The sequence below is a fragment of the Lytechinus variegatus genome, chromosome 12 (genome assembly GCF_018143015.1).
Source record: "Lytechinus variegatus isolate NC3 chromosome 12, Lvar_3.0, whole genome shotgun sequence".
In the NCBI taxonomy this organism is placed as follows: Eukaryota; Metazoa; Echinodermata; class Echinoidea; order Temnopleuroida; family Toxopneustidae; genus Lytechinus; species Lytechinus variegatus.
The window spans coordinates 24,023,901-24,041,011 of record NC_054751.1 but is presented as its reverse complement, the minus strand read 5'-3'; the positions used below and the strand labels follow the sequence as shown (position 1 = coordinate 24,041,011).

At 36.4% G+C, this 17,111-nt stretch overlaps 1 protein-coding gene across 3 annotated transcripts in view; it reads right to left on the bottom strand.

The window, feature by feature from the left end:
- LOC121424734 (delta-1-pyrroline-5-carboxylate synthase-like) overlaps positions 1–16,757 on the bottom strand; it is a 28,530-nt gene extending 11,773 nt beyond the window's left edge. For 2 of the 3 annotated variants that reach the window (XM_041620490.1, XM_041620491.1), the window contains exons 1-10: positions 16,659–16,757; positions 10,702–11,162; positions 9,970–10,104; positions 9,218–9,322; positions 8,625–8,789; positions 6,167–6,382; positions 5,299–5,508; positions 4,832–4,928; positions 2,985–3,205; positions 459–596 (exon numbers count right to left, since the gene is read on the bottom strand). In XM_041620490.1, coding sequence (XP_041476424.1) covers positions 459–596; positions 2,985–3,205; positions 4,832–4,928; positions 5,299–5,508; positions 6,167–6,382; positions 8,625–8,789; positions 9,218–9,322; positions 9,970–10,104; positions 10,702–11,076 — 1,662 coding nt within the window. In that variant the 5' untranslated portion in view covers positions 11,077–11,162; positions 16,659–16,757. The remainder of the gene's footprint in view (positions 1–458; positions 597–2,984; positions 3,206–4,831; positions 4,929–5,298; positions 5,509–6,166; positions 6,383–8,624; positions 8,790–9,217; positions 9,323–9,969; positions 10,105–10,701; positions 11,163–16,658) is intronic. The other variant, XM_041620492.1, reaches the window with a different exon arrangement.
- Positions 16,758–17,111: the final 354 nt, after the last annotated feature.

The window sequence follows — 17,111 nt, the reverse complement described above, 5'->3', positions numbered from 1 at the left end:
TGAAGGATTTTATTGAAAATATCCATTCTCACAGTCCAAAGACTGAATTGCAATGGTTACAATGTACGTACAAGATAAAATAACTAATACAATTAAACATTTGGTTCGAGAAATAAATAGTAAATGAAATAGTTACATGCATGCATAACTGAAAGTAGTACTCTTTGGAACGATTATTAATGAGAAATAAAAGTGTATTCACTGGGAATAACAATGCAATCTAGGAAGTATGTATGATATTACCAGAAAGTTATTAAAATTGAATATTATTATACAATGCTTGTATTTTGAAATTGGTTGTTTGTAGATTGATATTGCACAGGTTTAAAATAAAATTGAAAGATCTTCAATCTTCACTTAATATGTGAATATTAGAGGTACAAATATACAATTGAAAAATACAAAATTATCATTAGAGAAGTTGAGGAACTTTTTAGTATGACTGCGGTCAACCTTACCAGTGCCACAGCATCTTTGGCATCATGAAGTTCAAGAGCTTCTTCTACAAGTGAATGAAGAACTTCATTACTGTAGCTTGCTTCCTTGCCTCCCTTTAAGAGCAGACCATTGGCACTGCTGATGGCCAGTGCCGCCACCTGTAACATCAAACAAGGTCAACTTAAATATCAATAGCATATTAACGAAGTAAAGGCTTTCATACACTATGAAATTTATAAATAGGGCCGAGTCAAAACATTTAAACGCCATTCAAACAACCATATAAGCATGTTTTCCTTTTTGATTATATGGAAAAAGGCCTAATCGAAAATAAATACAAAAATGTGGATAAAAGCCACAACATACACAGGGCTCGAAATTGGTTGCGGTCCGGGGGCCATTGACCGCCTAAAGCTCCGTCGGGCACCCTAAAAGTTGGGTAATAGTGCCCAGGCTGACCACCAGAAAAAATAAATGTAGAAAACCGAAAATGACATTTTTCAAAGTTTTCCCATATTTCACAAGCAGAAAAGAAAGAAAACAAAGTTAACTAATTCCCTCAATTTATTTAGCAAGCCGGTTTTGCGCTATTTTCTTCAATCTACACACAAAGACACACACACACAAAGTCAGCATACAAATATGTACTAGCCGGTGCACATGGCCGGGCCTCCCGCCCGTGTGTGGCAGGCATGCAGGCTGTGCTTACCTGCACTCCGGAAGTACCTGGACATCCCTGATCAAAGAGTAAACAATTCCACATGAAAAATATTTTTCCACCAATGTAATCACAAAATCGGCGGGAATTTGTTATGATTATATGGATTCTCATATTATTGATTTGGTGATGTGATCAGAGGAGCAAGTTATTGAGTTTTCAGCTTTCGTTTTGAATCTTGAGATCGGTGTGAACTTGTAGCTGTGTGAGTGTGATGCCGTGATGATTCACATAATTTTCAAGTTTGACAGTTTCACTTTGAAATCCAATAATTTATTCTAGAACATTTTAGTTTTCTATCAATTTCTATGATATAAAAAATAATGATCTGTATTTTTTTTTTAGATGATTTAATATTTTTTTTGAAGTTTGAATTTTCCTCTTCCTTTCTTTGTTTTCAATCCTTACTTCATCCTTTCTGCTGGCCTTTTCTGTTCCATCTATCTTTGTTTTCAATCTTTCCTTGCTTTCTTTCCTCAAACTTTCATTCCTTCTTTTTTCTTATTTCCTTCTTTCTTTCCTTAATTTTGGTTTGCTCCCTTCTCTCTCCCTCTCGTTCTTCTTTTTGTTCTTTATTTCTGTAATCCATTCTTTCTTTCAGCTCCTTCTTCCATTCTTTTCTTTCTTCGGTTCTCTCTTTGCTTCATTCTTTTTTCCTTTTCTTTTTCCCTTATTCTTTCTTTCCTTCCTGATTTTTCTTTTTCTCTATGATTTTTTCTTTTCCTCATTCCTCCTTTCTTCATCCTTTCTTCTATCCCTCCTTAATTCACTTTTTTTCATTCCATCCATCATTATTACCTAGCTTTCCTTCCTTTAATTCTGCATTCATTTATTTTCTTCATTCATTCTTTCTTATTTCTCTCATTGTTTTTCATTCTTTTCTTCTTTATTATTCCTTCATTCTTTCCTCAAGATTTTCTTTTTGCTTCCTTCTCCCTTCCTCTCCGCTTTCTTTTTGTTCTTTCCTTCTTCCAGTACTTTCTTTCTTTCTTTTTTCATTCTCTCTCCCCTTCATTCTTTCCTACCATTCTTTCACCCATTATTTCCTTCAATGTTATTTCCTTCCTCTCTGTTTTTCGTAATTATTTCTTCTTTAAAAAAATGAAGGAAACCTCTTTCTTTTTTCTTTCTAGCCTTCATTCTTTCTTTCACACATTAATTCATCTTCCATTTTTTTCTTTTTCTTCCCTTTTTTCTTTCTTTCTTTATTTATTTCAAAGAATGAAGCATATTCCTTTCCTTTATTCTTTCTTTCATCCTGATTTATCCTCTCTCTCTTTTCATTTTTTCCCATTACTTTCTTTACTTCATTTTTCCATTTATCTCCTCTGTTCTCTTTTCTTCCCTTTTTTGTCTCTCCTTTATTCTTTATTTATTTATTTATTTCCCTCCCTCCTTCCTTCCTTCTTTCTTTCTTTGTATTTGTATTCAGTAATATTTTCAGTGATTCTCTTTGATATTGTGTGTAATGCTGTAATGTATACTTCTGGGGCCCATTTCATGAAAAAGTTGCTCTAAATTCTTTCGCAGCTAGAGGCTGAATTATGGAATCTTTTACAAATCAAAAATATAAACATTACATAAACATAAATAATTACATAATCACAGCCAAATTAGAATGTAGTGTTTCGCAGCAAACTTAAGCATACAGAGTTGATACACTTTACAATCATGATACAATATTTTCGATATGCATGTGGTGACCACCTAAACTGCCATTTGACCACCTAAAGTTCAGTCCAGGCTGACTTCCAAAAATTAAAGTTAATCGAGAGGCCTGCATACAACTGAAAAATAGGCCAAAATAGGATGATAAATGTGTGCGTACCTGAGGCAAACAGTCTGGCCTGGACTCAAAGATAACCATCAGGACACCGATGGGTACCGTCACCTGTCGCAGCAACATGTCATCGGAGAGTAATGTCCTCTTGATCTCACGACCAACATTCTTGTGTGAGGTGGCTGCTATCTGTCTTAGACCATCAGATAGGCTCTTCAGCTTAGCATCAGTCAGGGCTAACCTGGCAAGGTTAGGTCCTGTCATATTGCCTGAAAGGATTTAAAGAAAAGAATGCTCTTTTTTCATAAAATGGGGAGAGAACAGAGTGTGGTCTGTAATTGATTGCTAGTCTTAGAATGTGCCTTTAAGATAACTATGAATAATAATAACAGCATATTACCCAGGGCAGCCACTTCAGTTCCGAAAACTGTTCTCCCAGCCGGCCCTGCTTTTATTATTTTTTATCCCGGCTTTAGCACGGCTTCCTTGATCGGGCGCTCAAGCTTTCAAGGAATCAAACTATTAATAATTTAAAGAATAAATTAGCTCAAGTTTTTTTAGAGAAAGTAAAAATTCTTTACAGAAAAAAACTTGTTCATAGCAACTTGGTAACATAATTAATGAGGTATGGATATAATGAGCAGTGGATTAGTGTGTTAGCATTTAAGTGGGTTTACATTACAACACTACACTGCTGAGAATAATGCATTATGGGTTAGGAACCTGGCCTGATATGAATAGGAGAGGACTTGAGATGGCTCCAAGTTTATGTCTGATTTAACTTTCATTTTAATCAAGGTAAGAACTTCTGTCAAAGTGACAGAATGATCATTAGGAATGCATGATTTAAACCAAAAACAAACAATTAAATTAGCATGCTACAAGAAAGATTGGAACCTACACATTGTAATAATATCAATATCACACGAAATTCATTATTCTGTAGAGCTACAATTTTACGAGATGGCTAATGACTATATCAGTTTAGGGATTCAAGCCATTTCCATACTCTCCATCAAGATAAACCTCTTAACAAAATTATGTTGAATAGTAAAATGCATCACTTTTCACGATAATACTTTAACTTAAAAAAAATGCAACACACTAAAAGCCCCAAAAGGCATATTTTCTATGGCAAATGCAAGGTGGCTATAAAATCAAATTTTGAGTGAGGTAATTTTTGTAAATTTGGAGTTAAATTTATGTTTCATCAAAAATTTTAGAGTGAAAATGTATGCTTGGGTACTGGACAATAAAATCTTGATTTAAAAAAAAAGAAATGGAGTGCTTATAGTGAACATCAGAATTTCAAGTTTTTCCAATCATTGTAAAATTACTGCTCATGGGCAACATAGCGGTCTTTAAAGCCCAGAAAGCCCTATAGACTCTGGTTTATGATATAATCATGGAAAAGAATTTAATAACAATTGATAAGAACATTCCAACTTAAAATATCTTGACGATCAAAGCTTTGAATAGTGATACAAATACTCAAATCAAAATTCCAGCCTCAACCCTTACTGTGGGTATACAAGTAATTTCAAATTCAAATCATAATGATGTCATAGCAAACATGCCATAGGCTGTAACTTGGAAAAACAAGTTGGAATTTACTCGGACCACAAGGCTTGCAATAAAGCAAAAAAAGTTTAGTATTTGTAGCAATACTCCAAACTTGAAAAAAAGTGATATCAATAACTTGTTGAACTTACTTATTAAATTAATCGTTTGTAAGACTAAATGATTTTGCTATAACACGTTTTTCCATAGACTCCAGTCTAAATATGTGCAGACTTTAGTCTACAATGGGTCAAATACAATATGTGATTCGTTTAAAATCAGGTCTCAGTTGGATCACAGTCCAGTAGTATATTATCATATCCACAGATACTCACTTATCCTAGCCTCGTCAATGTCTCTTCTGTTAGCCGCCATGATTGTTGATGACCTTTCTATCAAGAGGTCAGCTAGACGTTCTATAATCTCAGCTCTCTGTGGTGATAAAACAAAATTAATTCATCACTCATAAAATAGTGGTATCCACTTCTCCACCCTTGGAAACTCCAATAAATAATAAATACATCATGGAAACCCTATTCTATTAGTAAATCAAGAATATATTGAAGCATCACATAAAAACAGTGTTAACTGGTCAGTTAACCACCCCCCACAAAAAAAATATTGAGAAGGAAAAAGAAATTAAGACTAAGAGGAAAAATGTAATGACTAATCAAAACAATAAAGAGTATCATTTATTTTATGTAGAAAAAAAGGTATGGACTCTTATCAAGATGAGAAAAGGGGAATATACTAGATACTGTTTAAAATAAAGCATCTAAAAGAGTCGACTCCGAAAATATACCTGTTCTGGACTGAGTGATTGGAGTAGTCTTCCTCCTTCCCGAGCCTTGATGGCCTGGTTCTCTGGGGAAACACCGGTAGGTTTGGTCTCCGTGAAGAAGGTACCCACCTTCCGTCCATTCAGGATGTTCAGTACGATGTCATCCCTGTTCATTCCATTTCCTATCACGACAGAGCAGCCGCGCTCCAGAGCCCAGTTTGCTGCTTTGACCTGTCAAATGAATGCAGTCAAACCAAATTAGTACATGAAAACAGATGGTGGCAGACACCTGTTGAAACCTTTCTACCGCTAACAAATTTCTGACAAGCGCTCAATGCAATATCACACCTGCCAGCCTGCCCAGCACTAACTTCCCCATTGACAATTAAAGTGAGGTGAAATCAAAGTTTTATGTATAAGTCCTGCAAGCCTACCAGTTTTTTATGTTCTATTGAACCCCCCCCCCCACTAAAAAGTCCCTGGTAAATACCCTGCCTCAAAAAAATAACAGGGTCCAAAAGCTGTAAGTTGCTTTGTAAACCTTTCTAATGCTGCAGACAACTACACTATAGGGCACTTACCTGCAATGAACCATTTAGGATAATTTTGCAACAGACTTGCCACACATAGAAACTTCCATGCAAGAAACTTGCCAAATACCCTTTAAAGGAACACCGGTTTTTCAGAATATATCTAGAAAAATAGCAGACACACTTTTTTTGTCTCCTTGTTGAAACAGAGAATGGAAGACATCCATTCCAACTATCCTTTGATTCCAAATTGACAAGAACATGAGATTTCCTGCTTAACTCAATGAATGCAGAATCTCCAGGGCTCCCCCCTTCCTCCCCTCTTATCCCCTCCCCCCCTTGACGACATGCCTACTAACCTTTGATTCCATACCACCAAGCCCAACACGCGACTTCCCACTAAACTCAATGAAAGCCGTGTCTCCAGGGTACACAGTATCTAAGAAGGACGCCCCCTCTTGACCAGGTGGAGCAGAGAAGATCCCGTCAACATCAGAGAGGAGGACAAGAAGATCAGCGTTGATCTCAATGGCAAGACGAGCTGCAAGGCTATCATTATCTTTGATGCTTATCACCTTGATATTACAAATTAAGATTCATAACATAAAATTAAATGACAGATACTTGTCGAAAAATATACACAAGATATTAAAGACAAGATCAGCTTCTGGGTTGCTATTTCATTTGATATTAATAATCAACACAGCAAATAAATTATAATCTAACCATTTCTAACCTCACTGATAGTTTCACACAAACATATAATGCTCCTAGATTAGCATCGAATAAAAAAAAATGGACATAACTGATACAACAAAAAAAAGCTGATTATCAAAATATACTCTATAATCATATCTTTATAGAGGGAAAATGGAATTATTTCCTGTTATTGTATATGATACCAAGTGACATTTGACTTCGCATTTGACTTCAAGAAAAGTAAAAAGTACTAACAATGAAAAGCAAGTAATAATTGAAAAGGGGGTTGATAAATCTCAATCAACTTGCAAAAAATTAAATCAACTTCCTTTCAATAGCAGAAGGGAGGATTGTTCTTTTTTATTCAAAAAATACATGGAGTCTTTAGTTAGAAATGACATGTTGGGGAAAAAATAGTGATTTAGAGATGAAACAAATGAAATCAGGATAAAAATAAAATTTGTCAAATGTTGCATTATCAAATGTTCATTCTACACACTAGATTAGGAGAGCAACATGCATGGATATGAGTATTAAAGTCACAAAATAGAAATATCATCTTCTCATGAATGATATCCTAAAATGAGTGTTGGCACAGATACAATGAAAATCAAGGGAAATGAAATGTACATGGAATTAAAAGCTGAATATTATCAACTGAAAGAAACATTTCAAAATATATCGGGAAACTGATGGAAAATAAGAAACAAAATCTGGTATGGAAAATCATGGGGCAGTGGCATACAGATGGGGGGGGGGGGGGCTTGAGGGTTTTTTATGACCAAAAAAAGACAAAAGAGAGGACAAAATATAATATTTTTCTCCGTATACTGTGCAAAAATATAGACAAAAATTTGATTTTTGACATGAAACGGATGAAAGTTTTGCTTGCTTGCTCGCTTTGCTCACTCAACTTTTCGTAAATTTTGCCTGATATGCCGTATCTGGCCCCCTCAGAATTTTTCGCTGAAAATGCATCGCTTGTGGGGAAATACATTTGTCCTTCCTGGCCCCCCCCCCCCCCCGCAAAAAAAAAACATCCCCAAAATTAAACTTGTACTTAATAATTCACTTGATCATGCATTGCAATTTGAAATTTTTAGGCCAAGGCCACTTATCAAAAGGGCACAGAGGAATGTTATACGTGTAGCACAAGGTCAATGTAAAAGGCATCGAGACTGATCAAAAGGGCATCCAGCTCATGCTTCCAATTGCCTTGGATTAATTCAAGAACTGCATCAATATTATCATCACTATGAAAAAAAAATGGCTGACCTGGGTGCACACACACATAAGTGAGGATAATTACACTTGTGATTTTAAGAAAAGCAAAAAATCCACACAATTTAAGCCCACACACTGTTGACTACGTCTTTCCAGATCATAATTTTAATAAATGGATATTTGCTAGCCCTACATGATTTTGATTTATTGATTGGATCTACAAGCTTGTGACTTTTATGAACTTTGACTTTATGATTCCAAAATCAGGGCCAAGTTTGAAATTGACCCATCAAAAGGTTCTTTACTTCATATTGTATGAAAAGGTCAATGACCTCGGCATCCTTTCAGCTTACCCAACATTCTATCTGGTCAATGTCACTCTAATATGCGAATACTGACAGACTTTTGACCCTCGTATCTGATGAGATCATCTCCAATAAAAATACCTGGAACAATTTTAGCGTTAATCCTTAAACAACCATAATTCAATTTCATGAATGAAATATTTGTGTATATGACCTCTGACCTTGACTTTGTAAAACTTATGAGAATTTTGACCAAAGAACAACTATATGGATGGCCTGTCATTTTTTTGTTTTTCAAGTTATACAGATAATGAAAATGAGACAGATTGGCACCACCAAAATTCATTATGACTCTTGTGACCACTATATGAGTATCACTGAATAAGAACCATTAGTGCGAGGGGGGGCGGTTAACTAGAGATGATGCGAATATGAAAAGAATGTCGCGTAGGTATGGTATGTTACAATAATGCTACGTTATGAGCTGCTTTGTTAGTGATAACCTCTAGGTGAGTGAAGGATGAATTATTGTAGGAAGTGTCCCAACGAGTCAGTCGACCGTCATACATGGACCACTGTAAGTCCTTACCCCTGTTCTTACCCCAGCCAAATCCTTGTCTTCCTCTGGGGGAGGAACAACTGCATCGTTGGAGTTGATGATGGGGATGATGTTCATTCTCAAGAGTTCCTGCATGGTCCCCCTGAGATTGCTTCGAGTGTAGTCATGGTAGAAGTCGGGTTTGGTCACCAGCACCTTTGGAAAAGGGAATGAATAGTCTTGACAAGCCATCATGTCCACGCTTTGCAAAGATATTCCAGCTAAGCTTTATGAAAAGCTGCAAAAGGGATTATTTCTACAAAGAACAATTAGTTAGTTTAATAGAACCGTTTCATCAATGGAAAGCAAAAGTTTGTTCACGCTGGTGGCAATGGAATACTTCGAGCTTATCAAGGATTACATAGATGCAAGGCAATCTTCCTCCATGATAGATTGCCAATTCTACATGTTGTGTTTTCAGAGTTCCACTGTCACAGGTGCACACCAACGGCCAATGGCAGATTAAGCATCTTCTAGAAGAAGGGTGCATAAAAAGGGCCCACTTTTTCATCAAAAACTTTATAAGAATAATGAAAAATAAATCATAACTCCAACCAAACTTGGGGCAAATTCAACTCTCTTACCTGAGCGGTGGTAAGTCCATACTGGGAGAACATTGCTTCATACAAAGACATGAGACCACTCTGTCCAGCAGCAGCACAGGCTCGAGAGTCCATCTGAATAATACTCTGATTTCAATGGATAGGTAAAGCAAGAGTATCAACAATACAGATTAAAGAGAATCATCTGCCTGTATTTACAATTTAAAGGTTCACGAACAATACTTGTTACAAATCTAATGAGTAATTATCTAAGCTTTGCAAAATACATAGGAACAAAATAATATCTACATGTATATCAATCCATGTCAACTTATTAACAGTGAAAAATATCTCAAATCATAATATCTGATGAACATGTAGTCCTTGTATGAAAACAATCATAAATGCACTACTGTTAAGTCAAAGTACAGTTCAAATTATGGAATTAAAATAGCTCCTAGATAATGATAGTACCTGTTTTCTCTTTTACATAAAATATATTTTCTCATTCTGAAATATGTATACAGGGGATGACAAAACTACACAAGCCAGTATTCTCTTCTCAATTGTACCATGGTGCATAACCATGGACTAAGCAGATTTCTTGTACTACCGTGCCTCACTTAGGTGTCCTTTGCTAAAAGCAAAGTAACTGGGCTTTTCTTAGTGTTCACAATGAAACAAATGTATTCATGTACAAAAATCTTCTTAGTCCATGGTTTTGTACCACGATGAAAACCCTTTGGAGAATACGGGCCGAAGTGTTAACTAAGCATCAATTAACGGCAACTCACAGAAGTATTTGGAGCAAGAGTTTGCTTGATGCTCTTTGAAAGCATAACTTCATGCCGTAGCCTCTGCTTTCCAAATGCTACAGCTCCACTTGTTACCAGCACAACCTGCCTCCCTGATGACTGTAACACTGAAACCTGCGCATGAAATATTCAACAAATTAGTTACCAGTATACAAAATATTAGACCTTACATAGAGCCATAATGCATTATGGATTATCATTTGCTCTGTTATTGACTTATTGCTACCATTTTCTGGTAAATAATAATGCATCAAAAGCATGAGATAATCTTTATGCAATCTATCATAAAAGGGTCTTTCCTAAAACATAGATTTTGATTAATTTGATAGACAAACCTTGTTAACTGCATTAATATTTAAGGAATGAAATATATATAAAAGAATATAAAAAATCAGAAATCTGCAATATTTCTCTCGTTTATAATGATTTGTGCCAAAAATTAAAACTTTGCATTTTTGTAACGAAAGAAATAAGACAGAACAACACTTTCAATTAAATGCAAACTAAAATAAAACCTGCAAAACTCAAAATCCAAATTCATTTGAATTTTGTTTACGTTATTCAACCATTACCTCTTTTAGTATGGTTATGTATGGGTTGAAAAATGAATTTGTTATAAATTTGTAGATTTTGTTTGACCTGGACAGGGGCCTGCATCATGTTTTGAAACCCATACTAAGACATGGCATAAAATCACTTCCATGGTCCTACCTGTTCAACTATAGATGCCAACCTTCCAAGTGCCAACCCACATTCATCATCTCTTGTAATCACCGCACTACCCAGCTTCAGGACAATTATTTTACTGTTCTTCAGTTCTGCTCTCGACGTCGCCGACTTCAAGCACCCCGAGGACGTCGAAAGTGACCTCAGGGTTGAGATACTGTTCGAAACAAGGTTATGGGTGGACAAACTGTCAAGGGTATTGTGTCCTGTCATGGTTCTTTCTTGCCATTGGGGTTTTCCATGTGAGAGATTACTGAACAGTACTCGAGAATGTCTGAAGAAGCTGCCTTCATGATGTAGCAGAGGCTTTAGAGATGCTGCTGTAGCACTCGCACGTGACAGACTAGCAAGACAGGCCATTGCGGGACTTCACAATGTTTCTATGTCTTTAATTCACTTGATTCCTATGCAACAAAGGCACGGATGGAGTCTCCTGCTTCTCAAGCCTATATGGATAACACAAGACAGAATGAAAATCACTATTGTATTTGGCAAATAGAAAAAAAGTAGTTTCTTCTCTTTCTTTATCCATTTCACAGTTCTTAACTGTAATAACACTGTAGAGATCACTTAAAACTACTTTAACTACACATGGAAATGGGAACCAGCATCTACAACTCTGGAAATTTTTCCATACCTGGTTCCCATTTTGAAGAGTAGTTAAAGACAGTTTACGAGTGAAATTTATTTGTCAGAATCATCACTTATGACATAAATCTCATTGGTAAACTGTATTTACCTACTCTTAAAAATGGGAATTACCAGCTATAAACTGCACTGGTTCCCATTTCTACAAAAATGGCAGTTTACTATTCATCAGTAATGATTCTGACGAACTAAATCTCTTCAAAATGGGGACAAGCATGTACAACTCTATGGAGAATTTTCTATGCTTGTCACTGCTTCCTATTTCTGAGTGTAAAGAAGTTTACTCTATTTATCATCTGCAGAGCTACCAAGTCTCACGCATTATGCGTGAGACTCAAGCATTTTGGACTCGTTCATCCCCTCAAATCTCTGTCTGACGCAACTATCACAGTCTATCCCCATATCCATTGTACACAATGTCTGTGATCTCACTCAGATTCACAGAAAATCTCACGCATAGCTGGTCTTTGAACTTGGCATCTCTGCATCTAATTTGCATTATCATAATTATGCTCACAAGAACAGATATGTAATTAAGTTAAACTCTACATCTGTGTGAAATTTGGTGATTCTTTGCCCATCCACTATCAACTTATGCCATTTTTGCAGGTTTATCAGCTAGACTAATCATTTTTTTACAATTTTTCCTCGGGCCTATTGGTCCAAAGGTGAAAATTTGTGTATTCGTTACATTGCGACCTCAATTAATAAGAAAACATAAAATATTTTGGGACCCAATTTTTCAGGTAGAATCTACTTGGTGGTTATCATCACTCTAGGCGACACCGCAATACTTACCCGTGTTAAGAAACTGAGACTCCACTCACGCGCATTTGGGCAGCCCTAGCTTAGAACTAAGCTTTCTTTCCGTAAAAAATCTTTATTCTTATGATTCAATAAATGTTAATGAATATATAATTACTCTTAAATCGGTACTCACCGGTTCTTTTCTTGAATTTTCTGCCAAATTCCCACGCTTCTGGCTTCAATTCTGCGATGGATTCTGTTGCCATAGACAGCTACACATGCAACTCTATTTATAAATGGAGCGCCCCTTACGAGAGTTGTTAATGCCGCGGAAAAATTGTTAGGCATTTTGGCCTGTGGTCAAGGCGTTCTTTTGTTCTATTTTTTTATAGGTATGAGATCGAAATCACAGCGACTATTCACACTGTTCCATAATGATTCCGAAAGGAGGTGCAGCACCCCCCACCCACATGGGCGCAAATCCCAGGGGGACACTTCCCCCTAACCCAAAATAGTAGGGGCACATTATCAAATGTCCCCCTACTATTTTTGTTCTTTTATATATGATGGAAAGAAATAGGCCTACATCATTTAAATCGAAGTAAAACATGTATTTTGGACGAGACGACCTTCTTTTGGGGGTGATAAACCTTCCTTTTTTTTGTTTGTTAGTTTGTTTTTGTTTTTTTTTGCCTGTTTTCCAGCCCCTGGTCCCCTACCTTAGATTTCCACCCTTGCCTCCCACTACTCTTGATATTGTTTGCGAATCTGTTTTGTAAATTAAAGGGGAATTTCACCCTGATAAAAAGATGATGAAAATATGAGAAAAATCATTTCAAAATATCGATGAAGGTGTTATTTGACAAAAAATGGAGTTGATAGAATTTAGAATGCTTGATTTATTGTGACGTCTATAACGAGCAGTTGCTCTATCCTAAATATAAAATGCCCAAATTTCCCATTTTTAATGGTCCGTAACGACCCACTTTTTTCTTTTTGATAACAAGTATGAATTGATATAGGCCTACTAAAATGTACCATAAAAATCATTATCATGTATTTCTTGACATTTCATTTACTTTTTTACCATAATAATAGCTGCTTGCAAAGGCCTACGCCGTCACAAAAAAACCCGGGGGCCGGGGGGGGGGGGCACTTACATTGACGAGTGGATACCATGCGCGACCAAAAAAAAACGTAAAAAGGATGTCCTTTTCACGATAGGGCACGTTACCTACGTAACGTGATAAGGGTGTCAAAAACACAAAAATAACGAAAAAAGGGTATCTATTAATTCGCTAGGAAAACCGTCGTGTTTAGGGTCTAATTTGCGGGGATGATAAAACAAAATCAAAATGTTTTATAAAGGATGTCCTTTTTGCTCCAACACTTCGTGTTTAGAGTCCGATTTGCGCGAGGTGTAGAAGGTGGGGTCGTACTAAACCAAATAAGGTAAAGCCGACGACCGAAGGACCCGTAACAATAAAACATTCCTGTACTTGTTTAGGGGTTCATTTCAGGGAATATTTGCCAAGAGTATCGTTTTGTTTCCAATACTTGTTAAGGGTAGGGTTTCACACGCCAATACTTGTTAAGGGGTGCATTTTCAGAATATGGAAATTACGTGTTTAGGGTGCTTTTCGAGACCCCATGGTCGCGCATGGTATCCACTCGTGAATGGAAGTGGCCCCCCCCCGGGCAAAAAAAAAATCTTACCTTTGAAAAAGATTGGTGGGGGATGGATTTTCCTCGAACGCATACAAATTTTTTTCTGCTATTTTCATAATAAACTTTAAATGAATTCAACTTTGCACTACTTAATTTTTTCAAAGACAAAATAACAAAATTACATCTCGTCATCATCATCATCACCACTATCATTAGCATCACCATCATCATCACCACAACCGTCACCACAACCATCATCATCACCAAGATAATTTTCATCATCGTCATTGCCATCATCATCTTTTTTTTTCTTTATTTTTTCCCCATCCCTTCTTCTTTTTTTTTTCTTCCAATATTCCTCCTTTTTTTTAGAGCGGCACACCGTCATGCTCCCTCACTGATTATCCGCCTCTATATGCTTGGTGTTGTATAAATTGGCGGATACCTGAATGAAATACTGAAGAGAAAATAAGGAAAGGGAAAAAGTAAGAAGAAAAAGAAGATGAGGAGAAGAAAAAAAGAAAGCCAAACAAATGAAACAAAACAATGTCAAAATTTCGTAATAAAGTCTTCTACATGTACGTCAGTTTAATAATGATGTTTTCATTGAAATGAGAACAAAAAAAGAATTGAAACCATAGGCGGCGGAAGCGGGGACGTTCCCCCCTAAATTTGTTGTTGACCTTTTTTTTTTGCTTGTCAATTTATTTTCCTACGTCCCCCCTAAAATGTTTGGGTTGAGAGCCTTTTTTTTGCTTGTCAAAATTTGTTAGGTTGTCCCCTCCTAAAATTTGGGGCTTCCGCCGCCAATGATTGAAACAGGACTACATTATAATATAGTGTAAAGAAATAGAGGGAAGCTCCGAGACAATAAAAAGGTTGAAAAAGAAAAAAATGTGAAAACACAAAGCTCTCACAACATGAGCATAATAACAAATAATAACAAATAAGCGAGGACAAGTAGCTGAGGGACCCCCCCCCCAACTCTCTCTCTCTAGTTATCTATCTATCTATCCGACTCGATTATATAAGAGAAGAATTTACTAATCAAAATATTATGAGCAAAAAGCACGAGCTGATATTTTTTATGAATATTCAAAACTGATAGAGAGACGCAATCGAATTATTCGATTGCGACAAAATTGATGATCTGAGAATTTATTGTTTTTAGGAATTCATTAAAAGCATAAAGTTGATCAGCATTAAAATATGGCAGGCGCAACGCATGAGCTAAAGCTTTATAGGCATACACCGATAAAAAATTTTAAGTATTTTTGGTAATCATGAAAAAAATTGATATTTCATGAAAGAAAGCTCAAATTCCAGGAATATTCTTATGAATTGACTTTAAAAAAAACTGTGGTAAGCCCCATTTAATATTTGATTATAAGTCGAATAAAACAGTAAAAGCTGACAAACGTTCGCGTGATATTTGGCAACCTCCCCCCCCAAAAAAAAAAAAAAATAAATAAAAAATAAAAAAAAGTTTTTAACTATAATAATGATCGAAGGTAATTTTGTCTCGCGTAGAACTGGACAAATGAAAAAAGGATTGTCACTAAAAAATGAAGGTAATTTTGACCCACGTAAAATTTGGCGAGCCCCCCCCCCAAAAAAAAAGGAAAAAAGGTTTTAACAAGCAAAAAAAGGCTAAAAAGGAGAAAGAAGAGACAAGAATAATTATGAACGAAATATCCCCATTACAAATAATGCTGTGATCATCATAAAGGAGGGGTCGCATAACTAGTATGAACAACGTATTTAATTCCAAAATATTTACTACAAATCTCAATAGGGGGATCGGGCAGAAATGCTCACCCCCACCCCCCCCCCCCCCCCCCCCCCCGATCCGCCACTGATTCCAATCAATAATGACATTTATCTGCAATACTGATACTTTGGAATCAAGATACTGAAGATTGATACGCTTTACATAAATTATGAACGTCTGACAAAAAGATAATCTACCGATCACCTGACCGATCAGCTGACCAGTTCGCGTATCACTTCGGAGTTGATCACTCGTCGCAGCTGTGTGGAACGCTCACCGAAAATCAACAAAAAGGGCCTGAAATGTAAGTTTAATGATAATATATTTTAATTTGAACTACTTAATTAATACTTTTAATGTCTCCCCAACAAATGAAAGTCATATCACGTAACTCCAATTTGTATTAAGGCGTACATTTACCAAAGTCTTGGGTTGGAAATCAGAACAGCATTGTCTAACCCATATTTTTGGGTAATGTCGCCTATGAGGTCCATACATGTTAATGTTTGGACCTCATTGGTACTAGGAGTGGTTATCATGTTAGATGAACCAAGGAAGACCTGGGGCCTGTTGCAGAAAGAGTTGTGATCAAACGCAACTCAAAAAACCTTGCACAACTTGATTTTCAGCCAATGTCATAATGAAGCACCCAGGCATGCCAGGCATTTTCGGGACTTGCACTTGCCTTGAATATTTTGACTTGCGTTTAAATGCAACTCTTTCTAAAAGTTTCTGAAACAGGCCCCAGACTCTACACTTCAAGTTTTAAAACAGGCAGTTAAAAAATGCCAACAAACACATTTTGACCACTCTTTGGCTACTTCAAGCGATGTTCGTCCAGGCTCCACTGCACTCCACTCACTAAGATACCGGCGCTTCTACACGCACAGCAGCCGGAGGTTCGGCGCTGCCGATGCGAACGATACCACAGCCTGCTGCTCTGCCGACTTGCAGTCAGAGTCCGAGTAGCTAATTAGCTGTACATTGAGACAACTCAGAGAAGTGTCAATTGATTTTTATCACTCAATATTCACAATAAATAAATGCTTTGGGTTAATAATAACAGAACAACAGCAAATATGTGATTTTTTCTCTCTCTCTAACTTACACAGTTGTCCCTGCACTGTTATCCGTGTGTTGTGTACAGTACAGCTGCGCTGCATATACGAAGAAACTGATCTCAAATCGCTTGCAAAAATAACGCACTTCACAATATTTCGACTCATGACTTCAAAATTACTTGCTAATTGAAAATCTTTTTCGATTTCAATATTCCTGATCTAATCATTCAAAATATAAAGTTAGATGTTAATATTCTTTTAATTATGAAATTAAATGATTGTTTTTTCCAAGGAAAGACTTTTAACGAGATATAATATGGGTCGACAATAGTAGGGCTGTAATAAACTTGAACGAGTCTGCACGATGACGATCGAGATGATGAAATATCAGGCTTGCGTGGCATGCAAAAAAAGTGCTGCCGCATGCAAATTGCTAAGACAAAATTAAAAAGATATTCTAAGCCACACCTACCGCATAGGCAGTATCCAATAAGAACGAT